The 10,857-nt window shown below is 52.3% G+C and overlaps 1 protein-coding gene across 2 annotated transcripts in view; it reads left to right on the top strand.

Annotated features, from left to right (window-relative positions):
* The window catches only part of PRDM11 (PR/SET domain 11), a 48,179-nt gene that overhangs the window by 18,475 nt on the left and 18,847 nt on the right, over window positions 1-10,857 (top strand). The window contains exons 5-6 of one of the 2 annotated variants that reach the window (XM_077767446.1): window positions 6,477-6,544; window positions 10,368-10,789. In XM_077767446.1, coding sequence (XP_077623572.1) covers window positions 6,477-6,544; window positions 10,368-10,789 — 490 coding nt within the window. The remainder of the gene's footprint in view (window positions 1-6,476; window positions 6,545-10,367; window positions 10,790-10,857) is intronic. The other variant, XM_077767447.1, reaches the window with a different exon arrangement.

Raw genomic sequence — 10,857 nt, 5'->3', positions numbered from 1 at the left:
GCTTGGGGGGTGGGTGGAGGCGGGTAGGGAGGGGGGAGCCTCATCTGCATGTTTTCTCTTTTCGTCCATCTGAGAATTTTAAACCACAAAGGCGGTCTAGTCTCATAAATAGACAAATAAAGCAAACGCCTCCTTCTGCTTTCCTCTTTCGTTTCCTCTAGAGGTAACCAGACTTGAGAGCTTGAAATGTGTTTTCCAGACTTTCTGTGCGCACACGGACACACGCGCGTAGCGGGCGCTGGGCGCCGTGGGGGCGGTGGCGATCCCAGGGGGGCAGGGGGCGTCGCGTGTGCCGATCTCCATGGCGTAAATGCTCCCGCCGTGGCTGCTTTAGAGATAGCAGCGTGATGTCGCTGGACCAGGAGGTGGAAGGAGGCAGGAGCAACTATTCTATAACGTTCCTACTGTACAGAGACAGCACATGTCCATCTTCCTTAAGAACGCAGATTATAGTAAGATGTAAAAAATAATTAGGAAGTGGTAAGCTTTGAGTTGTTATGAGCTTCACAGTATTATTTATCAAATTGTAAATTTCTATCATTTAATTCCTAATAATGGCTCTGTTTAACAGCTGGCTCATGAAATTCTGGGAAATTTAACTGTCAGCTCGCGTTAGTACAAGCCAGCTCCAACATACCACTCATGTCCTTTTCACTAAAATACTAACATTGTGTACTTTTTATTCTTTAATTCACTTTTTACTTAAAAAGCTTTTCATCCAGGGGCGCCTGGGGGGCTCAGTCAGTTAAGTCGGCTCACGTCATGGCTTGCAGTTCTTGAGTTCAAGCCCCACTTCGGGCTCTGTGCTGACAGCTCGGAGCGTGGAGCCTGCTTCAGAGTCTGTGTCTCCCTCTCTCTCTGACCCTCCCCTGCTCGCGCTCTGTCTGTCTCAGAAATAAATAAACATGAAAAAAGGCTCTTCAGGGGCACCTGGGTGGCTCAGTTGGTTGAGCGTCCAACTTCGGCTCAGGTCATGATCTCACGGTTCGTGGGTTTGAGCCCTGCGCCGGGCTCTGTGCTGACAGCTCAGAGCCTGGACCCTGCTTCCAATTCTGTGTCTCCCTCTCGCTTTCTGCCCCTTGACTGCTTGTTCTCTGTCTCTCAAAAATAAATAAAAATGTTAAATTTTTTTTTTTAAAAAAAACGCTCTTCATCCAATCATTCATTCATTCAACTAACATTCTGCTGTGTGCCCTGTGTTCTGTTAGCACATGGGGCCGGGCCACCGTCATGAACGAGACAGCCATGTGCTTTGCCTTCATTAGCTTAGGGTCTGGTGAGGGACAGAGTCAATTGCCACGCTGACAAATGACGCCATCAATAGCAAAATCACACCCTGTGATCAGGTCTTTAAAAAGAAGTGCCCGGTGAGGTCATATAGATAGTGCTGGAGGGACAGGCACGTGAAAGCCGGGAGGTGACAGGGAGAAGCCACTTTTGGCTCAGGTCAGGCAAAGCTTCTCTTCTGAGGAGGGGACAGAAACTGAGACCCAGGAGATCAGAAGGGACCAGTCATGCAAAAATCAGTGGGAAAAATGTACAAAAGAGTGTGTTGACGCGGGTGGCATATCTGTAAACTTCACAAACCTGCAAACAGTTCTGTACACTGTGTCTAGAAGACTCCTTGTGGAGTGAAAATGGCAAGGCTCCCTGCCAGCTTCGGGACGGAGGCTAACCTTGGAGAGCGAATGAGTCGGAGGCAGGGATGGTCTTCAGCAACATCGGGTGTTTCCTCGACGTGAGCGAAGTGGGGGACAGAGACCACTGGAGGTCATTTTTGTGGGCTCTGTTGCGGCTACACGGTGTTTAGCTGCGTGACTCGTGATAATTTCTGAATGCTTGAAAAATTTCATGAGTGTTGGGGCCCCCAGGTGGCTCAGTCGGTTAAGCTTGGTCCAACTCTTGATTTAGGCTCGGGTCATGATCCCAGCATTGCGGGACTGAGACTCTCTCTCCCTCTGCCACCCTTTCCCATTCATGCCCTCTCTCTGTCTCTAAAAATAAATATAGTGAAAACAAGTCTTTTTTTTTTTTTTAATTTCATGAGTGTCAACTTTTTAATAGTATGGAAAAGAGTTTGTAGGCGATGAACCCTACCAGTGTAGAGGCTCACTGTGAGGCCATTGTGGCTGCGACTCATGAAGGGAGGAGGGAGGTAGGCAGGGACCGGGTTATATGGGCCTTGAAGACTGTGATCATGGGTGCGGATTTTATTATAAGCGCCACACGTGATACCCGGTGCATGACGTGATGGGATTTACACGAGTAAAGATTACAGTGGCTTCTCGGAGGAGAACTAGTGCAGAGTCGAGTCAGGAACGTTGTCAGGGAGGTCACTTAGGATCTCCCGTACTTGTTGGGAAGAAAGCTGATGGCTCAGACCAGTGTGGCCCCGGGACACCATGATGCCACAGGGGCAGTCTGGACATCTGATGGCAGGATTTGCTGAGGGCTCGGAGGGAGGAGCATTGAGAAAGCAAGAGATGAAGGGTGACTTTCTTTTTCTTTTTGTTGTTTTTTTTTAAACATCCTTTTCAAGGTATAAGTCACATACCATACAGTGTACTGTTCACTGGTTTTTGGTCGGAATCGCTTCCTTTTTGAAACCTGTGCGAATAGCGGTTTCCAACGCCGTAAAACCTTGGATGGCAAGTAACTTCTTCTACGAGGGCTCTGCAAGATCAGCAAACATTTCTAATATGTTAAAAAAAAAAATTTTAGGGGCTCCCAGGTGGCTCTAGTCAGCTGGGTGTCTGACTTCGGCTCAGGTCATGATCTTGCAGTTTGTGGGTTCGAGCCCCACGTCGGGCTCTGTGCTGCTGACAGCTAGCTCAGAGCCTGGAGCCTGCTTTGGATTCTGTGTCTCCCCCTCCTCTCTCTGCCCCTCCCCTGCTTACACTCTATGTCTCTCTCAAAAATAAATATTTTTTAAAAAGTTTAAAAGAAAAAGACAGCCTCTGAATATCAATGACAAGTGACTTCATGCTGAAATAAAAATTATAGAGTATTCTGAAAATGGATGTTAAATAACCGTTTAGGATCTGTATCAAGAATAGGTTTGACTCTGAGTAACTGAGATTCAAAATAACGGTGGCTCAAGCAAAACAGGAGTTACATTTTTCTCCTGTGAATACACTGAGTACATTTCAAGGCCTGGTGAGGTGACTCTGCCTCACTAAGTCCCCAGGGAACAGAGCTTGATCCCAGCTCATCACTATCTCAGTGCTAGGATTATCCTCATGGTCTGGTGAGTTGGTGGCGAGAACCCCAGCCATTACGTCTGCATTCCAGGCAGTGGGATGGTGCAAAGGCACATATCAGCTGTCTTTTGAAGACGTTTTCAAGAAGCTGACACGTGACACTTCTGACTGCATCCTATTGGCCAGAACTTAATTAACGGAGAAGCCAAGAAACGCGTTCCCTCATTGCACGTAGCCAAGTGCCCGGTTACAACCCAAGGGTGCTGTGACTGTGGATGAAGGAGGTGACAGATAACGAGGGATAATGAAGAGTCTAGCCTTAGGATCCTTGAAGAAATACAGGCTAACACCCACTAAAAAAGACCAAAACAGTGGATTTTTGTTCGTGTGCTTGAATTTAAAACCTCTGCCCTTCGAAAGATGTCGTTNTCTGTGTCTCCCCCTCCTCTCTCTGCCCCTCCCCTGCTTACACTCTATGTCTCTCTCAAAAATAAATATTTTTTAAAAAGTTTAAAAGAAAAAGACAGCCTCTGAATATCAATGACAAGTGACTTCATGCTGAAATAAAAATTATAGAGTATTCTGAAAATGGATGTTAAATAACCGTTTAGGATCTGTATCAAGAATAGGTTTGACTCTGAGTAACTGAGATTCAAAATAACGGTGGCTCAAGCAAAACAGGAGTTACATTTTTCTCCTGTGAATACACTGAGTACATTTCAAGGCCTGGTGAGGTGACTCTGCCTCACTAAGTCCCCAGGGAACAGAGCTTGATCCCAGCTCATCACTATCTCAGTGCTAGGATTATCCTCATGGTCTGGTGAGTTGGTGGCGAGAACCCCAGCCATTACGTCTGCATTCCAGGCAGTGGGATGGTGCAAAGGCACATATCAGCTGTCTTTTGAAGACGTTTTCAAGAAGCTGACACGTGACACTTCTGACTGCATCCTATTGGCCAGAACTTAATTAACGGAGAAGCCAAGAAACGCGTTCCCTCATTGCACGTAGCCAAGTGCCCGGTTACAACCCAAGGGTGCTGTGACTGTGGATGAAGGAGGTGACAGATAACGAGGGATAATGAAGAGTCTAGCCTTAGGATCCTTGAAGAAATACAGGCTAACACCCACTAAAAAAGACCAAAACAGTGGATTTTTGTTCGTGTGCTTGAATTTAAAACCTCTGCCCTTCGAAAGATGTCGTTAAGAGAATGAATAAACAAGCTTCTGATGAGGAGAAAACGTTTTACATCGTATGTCTGATGATGAACTTGATCCAGATCCAGATGAACATATATTTTCAAAAAAGCCTCAAAACTCAATAACAAGGGGAAAAAAACAACCAATTTCAAAAATGAGCAAAGGTTTGAATAGACTCTTCACCAGAGAAGATATGTAGCCAGCCGGTGAGCGCACGGAGAGATGCTCAACGTCATTACTCATTAGAGACATGAAATTAAAACCACAAGGAGCTACTACTTCGTACCTATCAGAATGGCTGAAATACAAAAGACTGTTCATGCCAAGTATTGGCAAGGATGCGGACCAGCTGCTGGGTCCCTAGGCTGCTGTATGGGATTATAAAATGTTGCAGCCACTTGGGAAAACAGCTTAGCAGTTTCTTAAAAGTGAAACATATACTCTCCACGTGACCCAGCCGTTCCACTGCAGGTATTTGCCCACAAGAAATGTGCGTGTCTACAGAGAGATTTGTAACTGGATTCTCATAGCAGATTTATTTGTAATAGCTGACAACTAGACACAGCCCAAATGTCCATCAATAAGTAGATAAAAAGGCAAGTTGTGGCACATCCAGACAATGAAATACTACTTACCAGTACGAAGGGGTGAACTTTGACACACACATCAGTATGGACTAATCTCAGAAGTGTGCTGAGTGAAAGAAGCTAGCCATGGCTTCTATTTGATTTCATTTCTACAAAATCTTAGAGAACACAAAGTAATTTATAGTAACAAGAAGTAGCTTGTTGGTTGCCTATGGACTGGCAAAGAGGCTGGGAGGTATGGAAGGAGGCAGGCGGGGGAGGTTTTGGGGCACAAAGAAACTTAGGGGTGATGGATATGTTTGTTTTCCTGATTGTGGCCGTGGGTGTACACATTTGTCAAAATGTATCAAATGGTACATTGTATTTCCATCATACTTCAATAAAGCTGTCAGGAAAGGAAAGAAAGGAATGTGACATTATGAAAGAAAGAGGTGGAATGAACGAAAGATGGCTATGAAGATGCTGGGAAGGAAAAATATTCATTGCATTAAAAGTACTCATTTAGAAAGGAAGGCAAAAAAGAAAGGAAGAAGCTTAATATGTGGATAAATTCTCGACTAGATACAGTCAAAGAGAGAATTAGTGAATTGGAAGAGAGTCCTGAGGAATAGTCTCAGAGCACTGCCAAAAAAGAGAGAGAGAAAAAAAGAGAAAGGTAGTTAAAAGACATGGGGGCTACTCCTAAATATGTGCCCTAGAAATTCTACACCTAGAAACTGGAGACAATGATTGGGAAGCTGCATTCATGAACATAGGAGTTTTTCTAAATCTTCCAGAATTGAAGAAGAGATGTGTTTTTGTCAAGTAATATGCTCATCAAGTAATGAGAAGTTTAAGAAAATAAATCTCCACTTCAAAACCACACAGGGAAAGTGCAGAAAATAAAAAATTTTAAGATGCACGTCTTAAATTTTACCATAGAGAGCCTATCCATCAAAGAATGGCAGTAGGTTGCTGAGCAGCCTATGGCAGCCTTTTGGACAGTCTTCCAAGCACTGAAAGAAAATAAAACAACCTGCTTAGAATTCCATACCCAGCTGAACTCCAGCTCAAGAGTGATGAGCAAATAGGATATTTTATAGACAAGCAGAGCCCAGCCCGACCCTGAGGCTCTCGAAGACTTAGAGGCTGGGGAGAGGAGGAGCCCTCTCACATCACACGTGCTCTGTCATCCAGTGCTGGCCTCTGTCTCTCACAGAAGCTAGAAGAGAGAAGAGGCTGGATCCTTGTTCCTTGTTGCGGTGCGTGGTTACTGGAAGCGCCACTCCCTGACCCTGTAGCCGGGTCTGCTCTCGGGACAGGAGAGGGAGATGGGATTCCTGACCCGAGCTGGGGATTCAGCCCTACGGCAGCGGGGGCGTTGTCGCAGAGGGCAAGAGGAGGGGCCGGGGGTGGCAGATGGGCCAGGCCCCTGGCCCTGGCTTGGGGCGGAGCCCAGGGACGTGAGAGCCTCCGTGGGGTGGCCCCTCCTAGACTCTCTCTCTGTCTTCCAGATTGTGGACAAGAATAACCGCTACAAGTCCATAGATGGGTCAGACGAGACTAAAGCCAACTGGATGAGGTGAGTCCTGCTCTCTGCTGCTGATTTCCCAGGAGCCCGGCCCATACTCTGGAAAGGAAACCAAGGGAGTCGGGGGGTCTGCAGTGGTGGAGGCCCCTGAAGGCCCTCAGACTGCCATTTGCAGAGTCTGTGATGCGTCTGGTTCCGGGGGACCTTTTGCTCCGGAAGAGGCCCGTGGGTTGCAAGGACCCGTAGAGGCTGCACATTCGTCCCTGTGTCTGGAGTACCCAGGGTCCCCAGCTCCGGGCAGCATTCCCACCAAGGAGGGCCCCCTCCCCACAGGATCCCTCTCAGAGGGCAGACTCCTGCTTTAGGGGTACGGGGCTCATGTGGCCCCCAAGGGAAAGGGGCTTCCAGCCCAGGCTCTAGCTCAGTTCCAGACGGCACTTGCTGTCCAGCCGTGAGGACTGTCAAGAGTGGTTTTACAACAGTCCGGTGTTTGGGACAGAAGTTTGCGCCAGAGAGAAACTTCGTGGCCGGCCAGAGGGAGCAGGAGGCTGGCCCAGGGTCGCCCATGGGGGCTGAACCGAGCCTCTGGAACCGAGGACCCAGCTCACGGCTCTCCTCTCAGCTCCGTGCCGCTGGCCCGTGCAGCGTGCTGGGACCCTGCCCAGAGGGGTCTGCGGGCCGTGTGAGGGGTCAGACCGGCGTTGGTGCCTCGCCCAGGGATGGTGACGGGATCTGGGTTGGGAGGGAAGGGAGGCCCGGACGGCCAGACCCGGGGACACCGTGGATCGGGCCCTCGGGTGGCGTTTGTGCAGTTGTGTGACCCGTGGCGGCTGGGGGGGGTGCGCAGGAGAGGTTGTGCTCGGAGGGAGGACAGTCAGGGACCTCCTACAAGGGAGTTGGCTGCATTTCAACTCTGACGCCTTCCAAGCAAACAAGGGGAATTTGGTTCGCAGTGGGAGTCTGTGATGAGGTCTGCTGTCCCCTTCCCTGGAGCCTTCCCGCCTGAGAGCCACCGATGGCGGTTGCAGGGGGAGTGCGAGAGGGACTGTGGTTCACCCTCCTCGGGGCACCCTAGGATCTGTCCTCTCATTGTTGGGGGAGCTGTTCTCGTGGCCGCTTCATAGGCGCCGAAGCAGAGGTGCCCGGGGACAGGTGGGCCCCTGCGTCATATATAGGGACATGCCACTCCCTCCTTGCATCCCCTTTCACGTGATCGGGTCAGCCACTGCCCTAAAAGTGGCCCCAGGAAGGCCATGGACACCCTGCTAACTCCTCCTCCCCAACCATGGGGCGCCGGTCAACTCGGCACTCGTGCTTCGCCACCATTTCCAGAGCTGCCCCGGCCATGCGGTGCCCTCGATGGACTGGCCCTCCCAGCCCTCCCAGGGCTCACACCTTCCACTCCGGAGTCTGGTTTTTCCTGGTTGTTGAACGAAGGCACAGACAACATGGGGCAAGGGCCCAGGTGAGAGGAGGGGGGCCTCAGAGCGAGGCCTGCGACAGGGCCAGGTTTTCGTTGGAGGGCACTGTGACCATAGACATGGAAGTGGGGACCAGACCCCTGGCCTGGGCTCCTACTCCCTATTGCTCCGTCTGGCTCTAGAGAAGCGAAGGAGAGCGCGTCTGAGTGTGGCCCTGCATCAGGCCTTTCTGTGCTGTTGCCTTCGAGGCTCTAGACACTTTGCCGGCAGAGCTGGTCCCGTTACCTGCTTCCACCCATCTCTGATCTTTCAGCCTGGGGACAAGGCTTCCCCGCAGCCCCAGGGAAAGACATCATCTGAACTAACTGAGCAATCACCCGATGCCCCTGAGATTCTGGCTTAATTGGCCTGGGCGTGAGCCCACGGTCTTTTGTAAAACTCTCCATAGTGAGTCTGATGCGCCGCTGGTGTGGAGAGTCACTGCTCTGTGCTGATCATCATGCCACAGTGGCAAAACTGAGGCCCGGGCCAGGGCAAGGTCTCGCTCAGGATCATGCGGTCACTGGCGGCGCCAGGACTTGAATTCATGTCTGGACTTCCGGGCCAGCGTTCTTTCCGCTTGTGCACAGGGCCCCAGCAAAGCATGGCCTCCTGGGCTCTGTGGGGGGTGGGTTCTGCTACGGCTGCCTTCCCGGTGGGGGAGGTCTGTCCTGTTCCCAGTCTGTCCCAGCCTCCAGCCCTGTCCTAATAATGCAAGATGGTGCCAGGTAGTCACAGGCGGTGGGCCCCCTCTCATTTAAGACTCAAGGCGTAGGCTGAGGTTGGGTATGTGGTCCGTTGCCGTGGGGATGTCCCTTTGGTGGTAGTTGGAGGGGAAGGCAGTTCATCCTGGGAACCTGCCTTCCCCAAGTTACCCTATAGCTCATTCCAGTTGGCAGATGCCTTCACTTGTACTCTTACAGCCTAGGGGCTCATGGATGATTGAATGGAGTTGGTTAGGGTTTTTCCAAAACGTAAGTGGTGGGCGGGGAAGAGAACGGGCGTCCACGCAGTGAGTGTTGACTTGACGGCATCCCTATGCCACGTGCTCCACATTCGCGAAATCGGTGGTCTGAACCCGGGGGCTGTTTCGTTCTGAGACATTTTGGGGTTGTCGCAGCTCTGCGGGTGACTGCTCCCGGTGTCTATCGGGCAGAACGCCAAGGGTGCTTATATTACCTGGGATGGCCCACCCCACACACAATGAATTTTCTAGCCCCAAACGGCCATAGTGGTGAGCCTGAAAAACCCCGTCACTTCCTCCCGGCTGCCCTGAAGGCAACACTAGAATTACGAGCCTCCTTTTATAGAGGGGGAAGGGGGTGTGCACCAGAGGCTCAGCCCCTAGGTCCAGGTCTGAGTGCATGGCCCCAGCCACAGTCACTGTCTTGGCCAGGTAACCAAGCCCCGACCGTCCTTTCTCCTGGGCTGTGGCGGTCTGGGTAGGTGACGTGGGAAGGTAGAGGCTGAAGGATCTTTGGGCCCCTAGCCTCGTGCTGTGGTTTGGGGGGCAGCCGGAGGAGTGAACGGGGCTCCAGGTTTCCCTCCACTAGCCGGGTTCCTCGCTTTGGTTGCTCTTGCTCAAGGTCTTCCTCAAGCAGCCCCTGGCTACTCTGTGCAAATGGAAGCCAAGGTCACTCCTGGTTTCCATCCGAGTGGAACTTGTCTCCCAGTGGCTGCTCATGGACCGCTTACGTTCTGCCCATGAGCTGCCACCAGGCTACCGCGGCCCACCCCCAAACTGAGCTGCTGCCAGCCTGCACCCCAGCTGGAGGGGAGCCTACACACACATCTGGCGGAAGCGGGGGGGAGGGGGGGGAACCTGGGGAGGACTCGGAGGCCAGAGAAGGAGACAAAGAGCCACAGGACAGAAAGCGCTTTCTGGGACCACACCCTGATGGCTGGCATTACCAGCAAGGAGATTTAAACATCTCTCTGTTTAAACATTCTTCCTGTGAGCCATCTGTGGCGGCCGTGGCCTGGTCCTGACCCCAGTAAGGACCCTCAGTTCTTGTTCGGGGCTTTAACACTCTTTTACATCACTCCGCTCTCCCCTCTCTGGTGACGGCCCTGCGGATGGTGTGGTTGTCCCTCCTGACCCGGCTGGGGAGAGAGGCCGGGAGGGGCTGAGCGAACCGCCCCGGCTCTCAGGGCTGGCCAGGGGCCCGGCAGGGCCTGCCACCGAGGCGTCTGATGCGCGCCGTGCTCCCACCCACTACGCCGCATCTCTCCCACCCGCCTGTCCTCCGAGTAGTGGAAGGGGCCTCCGGCTAGGAGGAGGGTGTGGTGGTGGTGACAGGCAGGGTGCCCGGGTGCCTCCCGGCTCCCTAGCTGGGGGCCGGCAATTAGGAAGGAGGACCGCCCGCCCTGACGGTCATTTACCCAATTGTGCTTTGTGGGATATTCAACCCAAGGAATGTGGCGCCCCTGACCGAGCGTAAGAGGAAGCCCAAGTTCTCCAAGGAGGAGCTGGACATTCTGGTCACGGAGGTGACCCACCACGAAGCGGTTCTCTTTGGGAGGGAGACCATGCGGCTGTCCCATGCCGACAGGGACAAGATTTGGGAAGGCATAGCTCGGAAAATCACCTCCGTCAGCCAGGTGCCCCGCTCCGTCAAGGACATTAAGCACAGATGGGATGACATGAAACGGAGGACCAAGGACAAGCTGGCCTTCATGCAGCAGTCCCTGTCGGGCCCCGGGGCCGGGGGCCGGGCCCCCACCATCGTGCTCACTGCCCACGAGAGGGCCATCGAGTCGGCGCTGCTCACGGCCCGTTCCGGGCACAGCTTCCCCAGGGCGGAACTGGACGGCACCGACAGCCCCTCGACCAGCTGTGAGTACCACCTGCTCCCTCCCCGGGCTCCCCCTGCCCAGCCTCCTGCCCCCTGCTTCCCACCCCCC

Source organism: Crocuta crocuta, unplaced genomic scaffold, assembly GCF_008692635.1.
Source record: "Crocuta crocuta isolate KB4526 unplaced genomic scaffold, BGI_CrCroc_1.0 scaffold330, whole genome shotgun sequence".
Taxonomy (NCBI): domain Eukaryota; kingdom Metazoa; phylum Chordata; class Mammalia; order Carnivora; family Hyaenidae; genus Crocuta; species Crocuta crocuta.
The sequence above is the reverse complement of the archived record's forward strand: the minus strand, read 5'-3'. Positions and strand labels throughout refer to the sequence as shown.